The sequence below is a fragment of the Oncorhynchus mykiss genome, chromosome 22 (assembly GCF_057628025.1).
Source record: "Oncorhynchus mykiss isolate SJ-2025 chromosome 22, ASM5762802v1, whole genome shotgun sequence".
NCBI classification, from domain to species: domain Eukaryota; kingdom Metazoa; phylum Chordata; class Actinopteri; order Salmoniformes; family Salmonidae; genus Oncorhynchus; species Oncorhynchus mykiss.
Genome location: NC_143043.1, coordinates 48,180,066 through 48,199,798, shown reverse-complemented (window position 1 = coordinate 48,199,798; position 19,733 = coordinate 48,180,066). Strand labels below are relative to the sequence as shown.

General features: G+C 42.3%; 1 protein-coding gene across 2 annotated transcripts in view; it reads right to left on the bottom strand.

Moving 5' to 3' along the window:
* LOC110501901 (glypican-6) overlaps positions 1-19,733 on the bottom strand; it is a 161,780-nt gene that overhangs the window by 121,815 nt on the left and 20,232 nt on the right. For both annotated transcript variants that reach the window (XM_036959354.2, XM_090216246.1), the window contains exon 2: positions 9,467-9,625. In XM_036959354.2, coding sequence (XP_036815249.2) covers positions 9,467-9,625 — 159 coding nt within the window. The remainder of the gene's footprint in view (positions 1-9,466; positions 9,626-19,733) is intronic.

Below are 19,733 nucleotides of genomic sequence, written 5' to 3'. Positions count from 1 at the left end.
AGAGAGAGAGACAGAGACAGAGAAAAAGACAGAGAGAGAGAGAGAGAGAGAGAGAGAGAGAGAGAGACAGACAGACAGAGGCAGAGACAGAGACAGAGAGAGACAGAGACAGAGACAGAGAGAGACAGAGAGGGATACAGAGAGAGAGATAGAGAGGGTGAGAGAGAAAGAGGGAGACAGAGGGAGACAGAGGGAGACAGAGAAAAAGAGAGACAGAGAAAAAGAGAGACAGAGAAAAAGAGAGACAGAGAAAAAGAGAGACAGAGAAAAAGAGAGACAGAGAAAAAGAGAGACAGAGAAAAAGAGAGACAGAGAAAAAGAGAGACAGAGAAAAAGAGAGACAGAGAAAAAGAGAGACAGAGAAAAAGAGAGACAGACAGACAGACAGACAGACAGACAGACAGACAGACAGACAGACAGACAGACAGACAGACAGACAGACAGACAGACAGACAGACAGACAGACAGACAGACAGACAGACAGACAGACAGACAGACAGACAGACAGACAGACAGACAGACAGACAGACAGACAGACAGACAGACAGACAGACAGACAGACAGACAGACAGACAGACAGACAGACAGACAGACAGACAGACAGACAGACAGACAGACAGACAGACAGACAGACAGACAGACAGACAGACAGACAGACAGACAGACAGACAGACAGACAGACAGACAGACAGACAGACAGGCAGACAGACAGGCAGACAGAGACAGAGAAAAAGACAGAGAGAGAGAGGGAGAGAGAGAGCTCTCTGGAGAAAAGCATCCTAATTCCACCTGTCAATCAAAGGCTGGCATTACCGAGAGGAAAGGATCCTGCCATCAGTCTAATAGGGAGGGTGCTGTCTGAGGGACAGGAATGAGTCTGAGAGGAGGACCTCTGTTACTGTGGAGAACATGACAGCCTGACCTTTTACACCAGGCACGCCTGGGGTTTATTCCTCTGCGGTTGCTGTTGTGTCGCTGCTGGGTGAGATGGCTGTGGGAGTGGGCCCTGTCAAATCAACTGGTTCAACAAAAAAAATTGAAGAAAAATTAAACAGTTTCATATTTCCCCTCTTCTCCTTGAGTGGGTATAATTGTTGTGGCATAGTGTTCACCCGCATGAGGGGCAATGGTAACCAATATGATCTCAGGCCGGTAATATGATAGACAAACGCCTCTTAGTCTTTAAGAAGCCCAATTCAAATCACATTGACCTATTAGTGTGGAAGAGAAACACAACTGGAATAAACACTAACTCTTGACGCCATGATCACATGATGACAGACCTTTGTCAGAGCAAAGATGGTTACCACAGAGCAGACAGACCTTTGTCAGAGCAAAGATAATTACCACAGAGCAGACAGACCTTTGTCAGAGCAAAGATGGTTACCACAGAGCAGACAGACCTTTGTCAGAGCAAAAATAATTACCACAGAGCAGACAGACCTTTGTCAGAGCAAAAATAATTACCACAGAGCAGACAGACCTTTGTCAGAGCAAAAATAATTACCACAGAGCAGACAGACCTTTGTCAGAGCAAAAATAATTACCACAGAGCAGACAGACCTTTGTCAGAGCAAAAATAATTACCACAGAGCAGACAGATCTTTGTCAGAGCAAAAATAATTACCACAGAGCAGACAGACCTGTCAGAGGAAAAGGCGGTGAGGATGGACGCTACTCATCTCTATGTGTGAAAAACGAAAATGTCCAAATGTTCAGCTAAAAGCACTGCACCACAGGCATAGGGCTGTTTAAGAGTCCGCAGCTCTAGATGGAATCGATCGTACCGGTCTCACTACATTAATATTCTGTGTAGATCGGCAGCACCATGGTGTTAGTGGTCAGCGGAGAGCTAGGACATTGATTAGTAATTAAGACCCCCACCTTAGCATTTAATGAGCTTAACGGGAGAGAAATCTGCAGGCCTGTTCTTTCTCTAATTTCTCAGAGCACAACAGTACTGTTTCCCAGGGTCCTGGGATATGGATTGGAGCCAAGTCACTGAAAATTATGCTACGTGGTACGCATGCATAAATGATCCACCAGAACCGAGGAAAATCCTAATAAATCCCACTAATAGGAGCCATGTTGGTGACATGGATAGTTGAGATGATGGCCTCTATTCTCTCTTGTAGGTCTTGTGTTACAGCTGGGCTCACTGACAGAGTAGTCTAGATCTTTTGGGGGTGATGCGGGATACCTCTGCCTGGAACAGCTTGGCAGAGGATAGCGACAGTGTCCTCTCACTGTGGTGGAAGTGACACGTAGGCAATGTTGTCAAGATATGCGTAGGTTGCTTTGTCAGCTACAGTAAAGATCATGGGCCCCACTCCACACAGACTGTAAGAAATACATGAACACTTACTCTATGTGGGTGGGACTCCACAAACAGGTGTTAAATTCATGGTAAATATCATTTAAATGAGACAGCGAGCGCTGCACAGTGGTGAGGCTTACTTGTTCAGTGTCCTCCGACTCAATGAGTACGTTCACATGCACACTAATAATTTGATATTACACTGACAGTGGGCAGATTATCCAATAGTAATGTAAACACCTTACTCTGCTTCACTTAATATTGGAGTAAGGTCAAAATGGAAGTAAGCGCACACCAGGGGTGAAAGTAATCCGGTCCGGAAGCAAAATAAACAGTGGTGGTGGTACGCCGCCGTACTGGTAAAACATGAGCCTATTACAAATGTTTTTATCATCAAGAAAACTGTAGGCTATTACGCCACTATTTATCATTACATCATGTCAGAGACGTGATACATTTGCGAATGGACTTGAAAACAGGTGGTGTATTCTACGCTCCAAAATGCAATGTGGTTCCGCGAAAACACAGACATTTTTTGGCCAAGGCAGAAGTGATTTGAAGTGATTATTTGACAAATCAGATGCAAACATCATCATGGCTGGTTGTTTTTATTCCACAATAAAAAGGTCATACAATTAAAAAGTGAAATGACAAATCTTTAGGACGAGGCCCCAGAGATCCTATTAAATGAATAGGGATTCTACACTGAGTATATCAAAAATGAGTAACTTTCTAATATTGAGTTTCATCCTGGCTGGATGTCCTTTGGGTGGTGGACCATTCTTGTTACACACTGTTGTGTGTGAAAAACCTAGCAGTGTTGTAGTTCTTGAAACAAACTGGTGCGCCCGGCATACCCCGTTCAAAGGCACTTAAATCGTTTGTATTGCCCATTCACACTGAATGGCACACGTACAAAATCCATGTCTCAAGAGCTTGGATTTAACAAGAGACATCAATAAGGGATCATAGCTTTCACCTGGATTCACTTGGTCAGTCTATGTCATGAAAAGAGAAGGTGTCCTTAATGTTTTGTATACTCAGTGTGTATGTAATTCTACGATTAAGCCCATAAAAATATAGGAGGTCCTGTACCCGGAAGAAATTCATTCTACTTTCACCCGTCATGCGCCGAGCTAGCGCCAGCCGAGAGCCTCCCTCTTTAGAGCTATCGCCAGCCGAGAGCCTCCCGCTTTAGAGCTATCGCCAGCCGAGAGCCTCCCTCTTTAGAGCTAGCGCCAGCCGAGAGCCTCCCTCTTTAGAGCTAGCGCCAGCCGAGAGCCTCCCTCTTTAGAGCTAGCGCCAGCGGAGAGCCTCCCTCTTTAGAGCTAGCGCCAGCCGAGAGCCTCCCTCTTTAGAGCTAGCACCAGCCGAGAGCCTCCCTCTTTAGAGCTAGCAGCAGCCGGGAGCCTCCCTCTTTAGAGCTAGCACCAGCCGAGAGCCTCCCTATTTAGAGCTAGCACCAGCCGAGAGCCTCCCTCTTTAGAGCTAGCACCAGCCGAGAGCATCCCTCTTTAGAGCTAGCACCAGCCGAGAGCCTCCATCTTTAGAGCTAGCACCAGCCGAGAGCCTCCCTCTTTAGAGCTAGCACCAGCCGAGAGCCTCCCTCTTTAGAGCTAGCACCAGCCGAGAGCCTCCCTCTTTAGAGCTAGCGCCAGCCGAGAGCCTCCTTCTTTAGCGCGAGTGAAGTGAGTTCGGAACAACTGAACGTATGCGTCTCAGAAGTAGTTCACATATAAACTTATATGTCTGAAATCAGAATCAAATATGCTTCCCAAAAATAACATGATCGCTGTGGTAGAACCTTTATTTTGATTGGTGATTTTCAGCATTTATCAGAGCGCGATCAGGTTGCCTGATTTCAGATGTGTCCATGTTAACAGGATTTTTAGGGAAATCGTTCTTTTCCGAAGCAATTAAACGTTTAAATCAAACTATTATATTAATCTGACTATCCACAATAATTGTCTTATTGTGTGCATGTGACCATGTGGACACAATAATTGTAGCCTGGTTAAACTCTGTTCTCACCATTCAAATAAATCAAATCAGTTAAAGATACACTTATTTTTTTAATAGAAATAGTGACAGTAAAAAAAAATTACAAAACATTGTTTCACTTCAAACAAATGGTGAGCCGTTTAACCAGACTCATTTCCCTGGTGTTGACTTTTTCATCACATACTGTACAATACTTGGTCTCTGATTCCATCCTCCTAACACTAGCTGGTAAAACCCAGTGCTGTTCCTAATATACCTTGGTGTCCAGGGCGGTGACGGCTGACCTTGCCAAAACAACTCCAGAAATTCTCCAGGCTTGAACATTTCTCCAATGTGATTGAATGTATAGATAACCAACACATAAATTAAATCAGAGTCCAAACAGGAATGTCTCATGTTTCCTGTGTTGCCAGTCAGCAGAGACCCTCTCCAGACTCCGTGTCTCCTGTAAAGCTCGCAGCCAGCAGAAACCTGCACACAGCATCCATCCTGACACTGATTAAATTATGGAGAGTGGCAGGAGGCCCCTAGAGAAACGTGGGTGCCTGGAGTCATGGACGTAAGTGCTGCTGGACAAACCCCATTTACTTCCCCCATCTTCATCCTTGGAGCCCTCCTCTCTTCTCCCTAACAGAGGCCGATCAAAATATACACTTGTTTATTGATGCATGCTTGCTTCCAGGAACGGCACATGTGCTAAAGATTTTGTTTTCCTGGAAAAAAAGAACACACTGACGTTCTGACATTGAGTTTCTGTGCAACTATCCGATCATTTGAGAGTTATAGGCTGTAATTCAATAGCCCCAGATACGATGAGGAACAGTTTAAAAGGAGTGGGCATGGTGAATCATGACACTTGCTGCTGGGAATTGGGCTGAAATCCGAAAACACTCAAAGAGTTGTCTGAAGTTGCAATTATGTTTGGTTTATAAAATGTGTGAAAACAAAAAAAAAAGTGACAGTTGTCTTGAGTGAAGGTAAACTCTGGTCTTCTAAATAGAGGGCTATTGGGCTCAAAATACAGAGATTCATGCAGTTGTGTTTTCAAATCAAATCAAACTTTATTTGTCACATGCGCCGAATACAACAAGTGTAGACCTTACCGTGAAATTCTTACTTACAAACCCTTAACCAACAGCGCAGTTCAAGAAGAGTTAATAAAATATTTACCAAATGAACAATAAATAATAAATAACACAATAAAATACCAATAATGAGTCTATATACAGGGGGTACCGGTACCGAGTCAATGTGCAGGGATACAGGTTAGTCAAGGTAACTTGTACATGTAGGTAGGGGTAAAGTGGCTATGCATAGATAATAAACAGCGAGGAGGAGCAGTGTAAAAACAAATGGAGGGGGCGGTGCGGGGGGGGGGGGGGGGGGGGGGGTCAATGTAAATAGTCCTGTGGCCATTTGATTAATTGTTCAGCAGTCTTATAGCATGGGGGTAGAAGCTGTTTAGAATCCTCTTAGACCTGGACTTGGCGCTCCGGTACCGCCTGCCGTGCGGTAGCAGAGGGAATAGTCTATGACCGGGGTGACTGGAGTCATCGTGAGATTTTCAAAGAACTTAGGTTGTAGTTTACTACGGTGAGAGCAGGTTTAATGAGGACATCTCACATGGAGAGGCATTGAACTTGGTGTATTATAATAAAGTATGAGATGACAGTGGAAGAACAATATCAACAGCATAAGCATTTTACAATAAACTTGGGAAAACAGAAGCAGAAGGAAATGCATAATTTGGACTAAATTATTCATAGCTAAATATATAGCCATAAATTTAAACATTTGCTTACTCTTAACTTTTTGGGTCACCTTGCCAAATAAAGGTCAGTTGACAACAGTAGCAACAGTAAACTTGTAACGAGTTGGTAATAAAACATATTCATCGTCTTTTGTGGAATCATTATAAATATTAGCCTATACTATTTTGCTAGTGTATTCCAACAATCAGTAGTGGCCCTAATGCTGTTTGTTACTGGAGATGTGTAGTGATACTCCTACTGCATCGTATTGCATTTTCAATCGTATTGCATCGTATTTTCAATTTTCGCCTAAATTACATACCCAAATCTAACTGCCTGTAGCTCAGGCCCTGAAGCAAGGATATGAATATATTCTTGGTACCATTTAAAAGGAAACACTTTGAAGTTTGTGGAAATGTTAATTGAATGTAGGAGAATATAACACAATAGATCTGGTAGAAGAAAATATAAAGAAAAAAAAACAGCCAGTCTTTTTCTACCACCATCTATGAAATGCAAGAGATAGTTATAGCCATCACTCTGGTTGTAATTCCAATAGTGTCCACAAGATGGCAGCAGTGTATGTGCAAAGTTTCAGATGGATAACTTAAAAATGAGTGAACAATAAGACTTTTAGTGTGAAGTCCCCAGGTACATTTGGGCAAATTGTGAAGAAGACACTCGCATTCATATTCCCCTTTTCTGCAAAAATATCGCCAAATCTGTATACTTAAACTTTGATTTAGCTGTCCAAGTATTAGTAGCCATATTATAAGCTCAACATTTGCAAAACAACCAGTTTTCATAACTTCTTAACTCTGAATATCCTCATAATTTTTGTCCCAAAATGAAAAGGCATGCTGTCGTACAAAGTTAGAAGGTACATTTTATGACATATATGGTTTACGGATACTTCCGTAAAGCACAGCTCATTGGCTATCTAGCTAGCTTTGTTTGACCCCGATTGGTGCTTATTTGACAAAGATACAGTTGTTGCAAGTGATGGCCGCACGCGTCATCGGCGTGCCATGAAGGCGTCGCTCTCTGACCAAATATGGTGTTCTATAGGATATACTACACCCCTAATGAAATAGTTAAGTCTTGTTACCTTCTAGGATCTCTGAGGAATAAATACGAATGTGATCTGACTCGTTCAAAACAACGTTTCACAGATTCCTTTCTTTGAAAATTGAACGAGTGGAAATACAAAATCAATCGTGCGTGGCATATGGACCTTTTTAAGATATTAAAAATTATTTTATCTAACAAAAAGATACTTCATGTTATCTCTGGGACCCTTTGGGTGATACATTCTGAAATCTTGCTCTGATTTAAGTACACATTTCACCTTCAGAGGTGAATTTATCAAACCTATCGCGTTGAAAAAAAGTGTTTTGTTGTTAGGAGCTCTCCTCAAACAACGGCATGGCATTTTTTTCGCAGTAATAGCTACTGTAAATTGGACAGTGCAGTTATATTAACAGGAATTTAGGCTTTTAAGCTTAAGACACTTATATGTACCGACACTTGTTGTTACTCTAAAATCTGCGATCTTGATATAACGCGCTGCATGATTTTACAACTGTCCTATTGACGGAACGCAGATCCTTAAGAAACGGAATCATTATAAATATTAACCTATACTATTTTGCTAATATATTCCAACAATCAGTAGTGGCCCTAATGCTGTTACTAGAGATGTGTAGTGATACTCCTATTGCATCGTATTGCATGAAAAATGACTCTGCTTTAACTCTCAGGTGCAGATGACTGCAGCATTTAACATGCACTACTCTCCATTGAATAATTGCGGGGCCTGTATTCAATATATGCTTTTTCAGCACTGCTCTCCGATTTGAGGCACTTACTCAAGAGCTTTAGCTCATTTTTCACATCCCACACAATAAACATCAAAGCAGTGTTTGCCCTAGACATTAGATGAATGTATTTTTTCTAACAAGTGTTAACAGTCAAAAGTGTAATACTATTTAATCATAAAGCGTTTGGCTTAGTTGTGCAGAAAGTGGGGAGATTGAAGTGGAGAGAGAGAGGGAGAGAGGGAGAGAGGGAGAGAGGGAGAGAGCGAGAGAGCGAGAGAGAGAGGGAGAGAGGGAGAGAGGGAGAGAGGGAGAGAGGGAGAGAGCGAGAGAGCGAGAGAGAGAGAGATCATTGTTATTGAGAGAGAGAGAGCTCATTGTTATTGAGAAGCATTGCACTGACACTGTGGACTAATCTGTGAAAGCCCTTAGCTCCTCACACTGGAGAGAGCACTGTTGAATCAAGGCCACTGCTTGGCTTAACGTTTACAAACTCCCTGAATTCCCTGTGTTAACAGTGAGCCAACTGAAACATATCCAACCCAAAACAGAAGCACAATATGGTTTTGGTTGAACCAAATAAGGTTAAAAGAAGCCCCATCTGGAGCAGGGAGAGCCAGCACAGACACTTTCTCCACAGAGTTTCTCTAACATAAATCACATAATAAAATTATATTTTATAAAAAGCAGCTGACTGAGATGTGACAGGAGGATGGATGGCTGTGGGATGACATCCCATAATTGACATGATTTACCCCCATCTCCTCTATCTCCATAGTCCTGATGAGCAGCTGCTGCCCATACTGCTGAGGGTGCCATTGGAGAGATTTGTGTTATTGCTCATTAAACCATAACAAGCAGGGACTCACTGGGAAGAGGACGATCAGCAGGAAGTGTGTGTGAAAGTCAAGGCCGAGGCGTAAAAACAAATATATCTCCGCAAAGAGAATCTCCGGTCTCTGAGCCGAGGGCGGTCAGTAGAGGTTGTCAGAAGAGTCGCTGTGGAAGTCAGGATCCTACATACTGCCGCAGCAGACCTGCTATAGGAGATGTATTAGAGGAGGAGGATGCTCTACGCTACTGGTTCCAGCTGTCAATATGTGGTGCAAGAGGCCATGCTTGTCTAACCCAAAGGAGGTACTCACAGTCTTCATGATGATTTATAATTCAAATGCCCTTCTGAGCAAGTCAACTAAATTGCAAACACAACAGTAAGCAAAACTGAAATAGAAGTCAACAGAACAAACTTTGTTCAGGGATCCTCAAGTAGCTGTATAGAGCACAGGAGGTTGGTGGCGCCTTCATTGGGGAGGACAGGCTCTTGTTAATGGCTGGAGGGGTATGAGTGGACTTGTATCAAATACAACAAACACATAGTTTCCATGTTTTCCATGGTTCCAGGTGTTTGATGCCAATCCATTCGCTCCGTTCCAGCCATTACTGTGAGCCGTTCTCCCCTCAGCCGCCTCCTATAGGTGGCTCAAAACGAAAGAATACGTAGGTGTGCAACAATTGAGAAGAGAGTATTGCGGATAAACAAAAGCAGAGTTTTTAGAAACAACACCAGAAACGTGTCTTACCGTCAAACTTTTTATGTCTGGAGACAAAGGTGCTTCGTAATTCATGACTAGTTTCATCGACCAGGTTCTCCAACTCCAGCTTGCTCCGTTGGCCAAACTTGTCCTCCATTTCAGAGGTGCAACAGGTGCTCCCTTGAGGACATACACGAAGATGGTCGCCTGGAAAAACACAGAGATGCTATTCAGTCACACAGATCTATCATGTTATAAAACAGCAGACCAAAACTACAAACACATTTATAAATCATATTCAACTAACACAAGGAGGGTTGATTAATAAACTACGGCTCTTCTCTGACAAATGGGATGCTGATTTTACTATTTTTTTTTGTAATAGAGTAATATCAGTGATTTCTCTATAGATTGAGATCACTGATTAAAAATAGAAATACGTTTTAAAAATCCTCATCTTTAGACATCTGAAGTATTGTTGATGCTCTAACAACGCCGTGCACTTCTCGTTCACTGTCAATGTGCAGTCACTTTTCATTATTTCATTATAAAAGAAAGTCATATTTGTCAAGCTGTGCTACTCAAAACATGATAATAAAGTGTTGTCAATGTCTTTAACACAAAGGAGAGGGAGCCTAAATCCACAGTATCTCCACAGGCCAGGGGTTAGCTGCTTAAAATGACTGGATCAATTCTAATAACAGCTTTTTATTACACTGTGTTCTCAATTTGAACCAGTCTCTGCATGCAACCATTACTGAATTTAATTAAAGAGGCTGAACTGCCAGATAATTTCAGGTTTACCGGTAAGAGAATTACATTATATTTTGAGGGCCTGTAACGAAGCGCTATGAGAGTGAATAAAATACAACGATTTAACATCTAGAGGTGTTGATTCCTCTAGTGCAGGGTTACGGTTCCCCAACTGTTGGCCCGTAGGCAGAATTTGGCCCGCGGGTGATTTTATATGGCCCCCAACTTCTCTGAGCAAATAATAAATAAACATGGGGGGCATAAAATAAATCAGCTCCAATTGATTTTCATTTTGGAAATCTGTGCCAAAGTATTACCGCGTATAAAATAGTTATGTATGTGATTGTATACAAACGCAAGCTATGTTTGAAGTGATTATGTTTTGGATTTGAATTATTTAAATTATTTGTAATTATGTTCCTGCCCCCTGACCATCCGCTCAAGAAAAAATTATCCCGCAGCTGAATCTAGTCTATGATTACTGCTTTACAGTGTTTCTGTGTTTCTGTTTCAGTGTTTCTATTGACTCTTCATGTTAAATGTATTAATGTATTAAAAGGGATGAGGGGGTGCCTGTGAAATGTACTGTAGGACATTCTCCTGCAGAACAAAGTCTGTTGTGCCTGATGGGAAAGGAGAATGGGAGATACCTAGTCAGTTGTACAACTGAATGCATTCAACGGAAATGTGTCTTCCACATTTAACCCAACCCCTCTGAATCAGAGAGATGCGGAGGGCTGCCTTAAATCGACCTCCACGTCGTCGGCGCCTGGGGAACAGTGGGTTAACTGCCTTGCTCAGGGGCAGAACGACAGATTTTTAGCTTGTCAGCTCGGGGATTCGATCCCTCTATGTGAATTAGCCATGGTGCGTGACTGTGAAGCCAGCCATTAAATCATGCTACAGCACACCTCAATCCAAGGCAGCATTAATACGTGCAGCATTTATCAGCACTAGCTAGTGTAACAAAGTAAAGGCCTTGAAAACATAACCAGAAATAGTATATAACAGTAATCTTAGGTCTGGTTGGATGAGACAGTGGCAGACACGGCTTCCTATCTCTCTCACGTACACACACAGGTTTGTCAGAGTTGTTCCCTCTACCCATGCAATCATTCCGTTCTCACAACTTTCAGCCAGCTCCCTATGTTGGTAGAACACAAACAAATTAAATTAAAATTGCCAGCAGCCCAGAGATGAAATTCATGCCAGGATTAATTTATCACTTGAGGACAAAGACATGTGTTTCTCTGCTGGTTATCACCATGTTTCTCTGCTGGTTATCATCACGTTTCTCAGCTGGTTATCATCATGTTTCTCTGCTGGTTATCATCATGTTTCTCAGCTGGTTATCACCATGTTTCTCTGCTAGTTATCACCACGTTTCTCTGCTGGTTATCACCACGTTTCTCTGCTGGTTATCACCATGTTTCTGTGTTGTTTATCATCATGTTTCTGTGTTGTTTATCATCATGTTTCTGTGTTGTTTATCACCATGTTTCTGTGTTGTTTATCATCATATTTCTGTGTTGTTTATCACCATGTTTCTGTGTTGTTTATCATCATGTTTCTGTGTTGTTTATCATCATGTTTCTGTGTTGTTTATCATCATGTTTCTGTGTTGTTTATCATCATGTTTCTGTGTTGTTTATCATCATGTTTGTGTTGTTTATCATCATGTTTCTGTGTTGTTCATCATCATGTTTCTATGTTGTTTATCATCATGTTTCTGTGTTGTCTATCATCATGTTTCTGGGTTGTTTATCATCATGTTTCTGTGTTGTTTATCATCATGTTTCTGTGTTGTTTATCATCATGTTTCTGTGTTGTTTATCATCATGTTTCTGTGTTGTTTATCATCATGTTTCTGTGTTGTTTTTCTTCATGTTTCTGTGTTGTTTTTCTTCATGTTTCTGGGTTGTTTATCATCATGTTTATGTGTTGTTTATCATCATGTTTCTGTGTTGTTTATCACCATGTTTCTGTGTTGTTTATCACTATGTTTCTGTGCTGTTTATCACTATGTTTCTGTGCTGTTTATCATCATGTTTCTGTGTTGTCTATAATCATGTTTCTGGGTTGTTTATCATGGTATTTCTGTGTTGTTTATCGTCATGTTTATCATACTAGGAGAGCGTTCAGAAACATTCCTGGTGGTTTTTCCCAAAAATATTTACAGTAAATGAAGGAATCATGAGAACTGATATGACATTGGCTATAGGATTTACACTTGTATGGGACAATAGGTGATTGTCTAATGATATTTACAACTTGTCCAATGTCCTTAGATCATAATGTATTAATCAACACATTCCATGTCTTTCTGGCTTCTATTTTCTACTATTTTTCATAACGTAAATGTTAATATTGCCAATAAGTATTCTGTGTGTAGCCTGTAGAGAGAACAGGGTTATTGCCATTCAGATGAAAATCACATTACTATTGATGACATGCATGAAAAGCTGAACTGAATTACAAGTTAATGATCTACATCCCCATTCTATGTTCCATGGACAACGCTGATTCAGCTTTTCCTCTGCATGTCACACTATGACAACTGCAACATCACTTTGAAGACCAAATGTGGAGAAATATTCTAAAATCACGTGATGACGAACCAATGATTCTTGACATAAAAAATGTTGAGTGTGTTGTGTATTTTTTTTTGTTAAAAACCTAAAAGCAACCAAGCAAGTACCCCAGTCAGCCCTCTGAAAATGCGCTAATTTCAGAATTTGCCTCGCCCTCTCACTGCCCAAATAGAATTGAGATGTTATTTAGTCAGAAAAATGCAGGTTAACCAAACTTTGTGAATCAGTTCAGCTTCCTCTGGTAGGAGCTGATTTGACCTCAGCCATAAAGAAGGTGGTTATGTGAGGAGATTATGTGAGTAGGTTGACGTTTATTGGGTAAATCTCGTCCTGGAGGTGGAGCTGAGCTATTTCTACTAGATGGGCAGTGGCAAAGTCAGCGTAAACATTGATAAAGGAAAAAAAATACTTTGGGGCAATTCCACCACTTTTAAATCTAATTTTCATTATATCCAGCACAATCTCAATCGCATTCCACACTGCCCTTTCCCACCTGGACAAAAGGAACACCTATGTGAGAATGCTGTTCATTGACTACAGCTCAGCGTTCAACACCATAGTGCTCGCACAGCTCATCACTAAGCTAAGGACTCTGATACTAAACACCTCCCTCTGCAACTGGATACGGGACTTCCTGACGGGCCACCCCCAGGTGGAAAGGGTAGGCAACAACACGTCTGCCACGCTGATCCTCAACACTGGGGCCCCTCAGGGATGCGTGCTTAGTCCCTTCCTGTACTTGCTGTTCACCCAAGAATGCATGGCCAAGCACGACTCCAACACCATCATTAAGTTTGCTGACGACACAACAGTGATAAGCCTGATCACCGACAACGATGAGACAGCCTATAGGGAGGAGGTCAGAGACCAGGCAGTGTGGTGCCAGGACAACAACCTCTCTCTCAATGTGAGGTGAGCAAGACAAAGGAGCAGATCGTGGACTACAGGAAAAGGTGTGCCGGAACAGGCCCCCATTAACAACGACGGGACTGAAGTGGAGCGGGTCGAGAGTTATGTTCCATGGTGTCCATATCACCAGCAAACTATCATGGTCCAAACACACCAAGACATTTGTGAAGAGGGCACGACAAAGCCTATTCCCCCTCAGGAGACTGAAAAGATTTGGCATCGGTCCACAGATCCTCAAAAAGTTTGACAGCTGCACCATCGTGAGCATCCTCATCACCGCCTGGTATGGCAACTGCTCGGCATCTGCTGTAAGGCGCTACAGAGGGTAGTGCGTACGGCCCAGTACATCACTGGGTCCAAGCTTCCTGACATCCAGGACCAATATACTCGGGGGTGTCAGAGGAAGGCACGAAAAATTGTGAAAGACAGTTATAGACTGGTTTCTCTGCTACTGCATGACAAGCGGTACCGGAGCACCAAGTCTCGGTCCAAAAGGCTCCTTAGCAGCTTCTACCCCCAAGCCATAAAACTGCTGAACAACTAATCAAATGGCCACCCGGATTATCTGTTGGATTCTAGCTTGAAATATACTTACTCATGTCACCACACTAGAACTTATTGATTACTTTACATATATAAGGAATGTATGTGTTGGGGTCAATGGAGGGTGGATAACAACTAAGTTACAGAGTGAGACAAAGGGGAGTGCAGGAAGTTTACATTCTGTCAAAACATGTTATTGTAAAATCTCATGGCTCCTAAGGAGAGAGGCAAAGGGCAAAAGTCAGGTTTCAGTCACTGATAAGGTAGGACAGTCGTGGATTAGGGAGAAGTGAGGAATTTTTCCCGAGGTCAGGTCTGATGAAGTGAGAAGGAACAGTGGTATCCCACACACATCCACCACCTGAAAAATGTTTCTAGCGTGAGGCAGGGCCATGACTACACCAGTGAGAGGAACCAATTAAGTTCCTGACTAGCAACAGAGATGCATTGGCTGTCTAGATGTGCAAGGAGTGGACGTCACCTAGTCGGAGGGTATACATAGACATGTTTACAGAAGCACATATAGTATATGTATATTTGCAGCTGTATGACCCAGTGGGTGAATAAACTTGGTTTGAGATTTTCCTAATCGTCCGTTTGAGTTTTTACTCTGTTTGTTCAGAACCTAACAGAGTTCAGGTTAGGTCTAAAATCAGATTTTATGACTTTGTGGCTGTGCCAGCTAGTGACTACCATGCAGAGCTGCCTCCAGTACGTGAGTCATCCAAGTAAATGCCAACCTGCATTATGTGACGGCATGAGGTTTGAACCCACGCACAGTTTGTTCAGAGCTATTTTTTATTTTTATTTTTTTCCCCACAGCTTATGACTGCACCATAAACACTGCTTTTGTTTACTTCACAGGTCAAAAGAAAACTCAGCTTTAGGTAGGTCACTGACGGTCTATAAAAGGAAACATTTGACATCCAGTGTGAACACTCTAGTGAACACTTTAATGGGCCAAAGGTTGATGGGAGTCAGGGTGGTCCCATTGGTCAAAGGTCTGAGTGCAGCTCTCCATCAGCGACGTGTCACACACAAAGAGGTCCTCAAGTAGACCCAGCAGTGGGTTCCCGCAGTCTCAACAGAGAAAAACAGCACTTAAAAGGAGTCTACATCCCATAAGGAGCTTTCAAGGGACCTCTCCACTCAAACAAGGTGCCCTCTGCATGTGCTACATGGCCAAGGTTGAAACAGCACCGTGGACACAAAGATATGTTTCCGTTGGTACACAATGGAATACAATAAATTCCCCATTAGCCAGAGAAGAAAGAGTGGTACAGACGGCATACTCTTTGAATAGCCTTTATTTTTTTTAAGGCCTATCTTTAGAGGAACACAGAATATGCCAGCAGTATGATAAACACATTTATTATATTCCTTTCTGGTGAAAGGAATATATTTTTTTTAGTATTGCTGTACAGATTGCAAACTACTCTCACCGCATGTCTGACTATAGTGCAGAATACTGTTGGATGAATGTAATCGTGAGTGAACCTGGGCTCTGATGGCTGAATGTGATCCTGAGTGAACCTGGGCTCTGATGGCTGAATGTGATCATGAGTGAACCTGGGCTCTGATGGCTGAATGTGACCGGAGTGAACCTGGGCTCTGATGGCTGAATGTGATCATGAGTGAACCTGGGCTCTGATGGCTGAATGTGACCGGAGTGAACCTGGGCTTTGATGGCTGAATGTGATCCAGAGTGAACCTGGGCTCTGATGGCTGAATGTATCCTGAGTGAACCTGGGCTTTGATGACTGAATGTGACCGGAGTGAACCTGGGCTCTGATGGCTGAGGGGGACATTATTTCCTGCTAATATCCTGGCATCAAAGTGTTTCTCTGGCAGTCATCTAATATTAAGAGGGCTGTGATGGTGAAATCAAGAGATGTGTCCCAATGCAACCTCACATCAGCACTAGCCCAATCCCTGTCCACTCAGTTGGTTATCAGAGCTGTCAGGGTGCAGAACAGGGCTCCACTGCTTCCTGCTTTCCCCAGACACAGCACATTTCACACATGCATGCAAGCATCTGCTTGTCCTCACATTGTCATGTAAGTGAATAAAACAAAAAAATATATATATATATTGAATGTCATTGCAGTGATTAGCATACTGGTGAGAGTGAGTCAGATCCTGAACAATAACGTTCATGTCTGGGGAATAGGCTAAACTTACATGTTTCTTCAAAAGGCACAAACTAAAAGGTGAGTGGGGGGGGGGCATACAGATTTCTCATTGGCACACTGTAAACAGGGTTAGGAAGTTACTTTCTAAATGTAATCAGTTACCAGTGCATTACCCACACTCAGTAACGTAATCTAGTTATTTTACATTACTTTCCCTTCAGAATAAGACAGATGAATATTACCAATTGAATGACATCTATTGCAGGACAAATCCATGGATGTTGCAATTTACTTTACGTTATGGGTTATATGTAGGCTTCTTCTAACCCTTTGCCTTCTACTTCAATATAGATAATATGATTAAGCTATATCTTTACATTAAAAACAAGTCTGACAGATTTCCAGTCATTCCTATTAATTTAATACCCTCTACATCTTCAAGAATAGGACTTCGAAATACGGAAATATAGATAAGACAATTTTTTTTTACCTGATCATGACCGCAAAACCAAGGATTTATTAGCCTCTCTGTAGTTTATGATTTTGTTTTCATGGAGGGCCGATTGGGCTCATTGCTTCGAGGGGAAGAAGAAATGCTGCTCTCACGGAATGGAATGCTTTGAGCACTACCGGAAAATACTATATGCATTAGAGGTTGACCGATTATGATTTTTCAGCGCCGATACTGATTATTGGAGGCCCAAAAAAGCTGATACCGATTAATCGTCCGATTTATTTATTTATTTGTATAATGACAATTACAACAATACTGAATGAACACTTATTTGAACTTAATATAATACATCAATGAAATCAATTTAGCCTCAAATAAATAATGAAACATGTTCAATTTGGTTTAAATAATGCAAAAACAAAGTGTTGGAGATGAAAGTAAAAGTGTCATGTAAAAAAACAAAAGTTTAAGTAACTTGCTCAGAACATGAGAACATATGAAAGCTGGTGGTTCCTTTTAACATGAGTCTTCAATATTCCCAGGTAAGAAGTTTTAGGTTGTAGTTAATTTATAGGACTATTTCTCTCTATACTATTCGTATTTCAAATACCTTTGACTATTGGATGTTCTTACAGGCACTTTAGTATTGCCAGTGTAACAGTATAGCTTCCGTCCCTCTCCTCGCCCCTACCTGGGCTCGAACCAGGAACACAGCGACAACAGCCACCCTCGAAGCATCGTTACCCATCGCTCCACAAAAGCCGCGGCCCTTGCAGAGCAAGGGGAACAACTACTCAAAGTCTCAGAACAATTGACGTCACCGATTGAAACGCTATTAGCGCGCACCCCGCTAACTAGCTAGCCATTTCGCATTGGTTACACCAGCAGCCTAACCTCGGGAGTTGATAGACTTTAAGTCATAAACAGACTCAATGCTTGAAGCACAGCGAAGAGCTGCTGGCAAAACGCACAGAAGTGCTGTTTGAATGAATGCGTATGAGCCTGCTGCTGCCTACCATCGCACAGTCAGACTGCTCAATCGAATAATAGACTTAATTATAACATAATAACACACAGAAATGAGCCTTTGGTCATTAATGCAACTGCTGTGTCAGATGTCAAAAAAACTTGACGGAAAAAGCATAATCTGAGAACGGCGCTCAGAACCCAATCCAGCCAGAGAAATATCCGCCATTTGGAGTCAACAGACGTTAGAAATAACACCATAAATATTCACTTACCTTTGATGATCTTCATCAGAAGGCACTCCCAGGAATCCCAGTTCGACAATAAATTACTGATTTGTGCCATAAAGTTCCATAAAGTCCATTACTTATGTCGAAATAGCCACTTGTTGTTAACGTGTTCAGCCCAGTAATCCATCTTCATGAGGAGCAGGCACTTCGTCCAGACAAAAACTCAAAAAGTTCCATTACAGTCCTTTAGAAACATGTCAAACGATGTATGAAATCAATCTTTAGGATGTTTTTAACATAAAACAACAATAATGTTCCAACCGGAGAATTCCTATGTCTGAAGAAAAGCACTGGAACGAGAGGTAACTCTGTCGGGAGGGCGCGTCATGAGACCAAGGCACTATGCCAGATCACTGACTCAAACAAGCCTCATGAGCCCCTCCTTTATAGTAGAGTCCTCATTCAAGTTTCTAAAGACGGTTGATATCTAGTGGAAGCCGTAGAAAGTGCAACTTAACTCCATAGACACTGTGTATTCAGTAAGCCAAGCTTTGAAAAACTACAAACCTCAGATGTCCCACTTCCTGGTTGGATATTTCTCAGGTTTTTGCCTGCCATATGAGTTTTGTTATACTCAAAGACATCATTCAAACAGTTTTAGAAACTTCAGAGTGTTTCTATCCAAATATACTAATACTATGCATATATTAGCAACTGGGCATAAGTAGCAGGCAGTTTACTCATCCAAGCTACTCAATACTGCCCCCAGCCATAAGAAGTTATTAACTGACTTGCTTAGTTAAATAAAAGGTGTCCTAACATACCGATTTCTGATTGTTGTGAAAACTTTAAAATCGGCCCTAATTAAATCTCTAACCTCCACCCTACCTGTCACCCTAGACCCATTTGAATTTGCTTATCACCCCAATAGGTCCACAGACGATGCAATCGCCATCACACTGCCCTATCCCATCTGGACAAGAGGAATACCTATGTAAGAATGTTGTTCATTGACTATAGCTCAGCATTCAACACCATAGTACCCTCCAAGCTCATCGTTTATCTTGAGGCCCTGGTTCTCAACCCCGCCCTGTGCAATTGGGTCCTGGACTTCCTGATGGGCCCCCAGGTGGTGAAGGTAGGAAACAACACCTCTGCTCAACTGATCCTCAACACTGAGGCCCCACAAGGGTGCGTGCTCAGCCCTCTCCTGTACTCCCCGTTCACCCATGACTGCGTGGCCATGCACGCCTCCAACTCAATCATCAAGTTTGCAGATGACAACAGTAGTAGGTTTGATTACCAACAACGACGAGACAGCTTACAGGGAGGAGGTGAAGGCACTCGGAGTGTGGTGTCAGAAAAATAACCTCTAACTCAACATCAACAAAACAAAGGAGATGATCGTGGACTTCAGGAAACAGCAGAGGGCACACCCCCATTTCCACATCAACGGGACAGCAGTGAAGAAGGTGGAAAGTTAAGTTCCTAAGGGTACACATCACAGACAAACTGAAAAGGTCCATCCACACAGACAGTGGGGTGAAGAAGGCGCAACAGTGCCTCTTCAACCTCAGGAGGCTGAATAAATTTGGTTTGTCAACCAAAACCCTCAAACTTTTACAGATGCAAAATTGAGAACATCCTGTCGGGCTGTATCACCGCCTGGTACGGCAACTGCACCGCCCACAACCACAAGGCTCTCCAGAGGCTGGTGCGGTCTACACAAAGCATCGC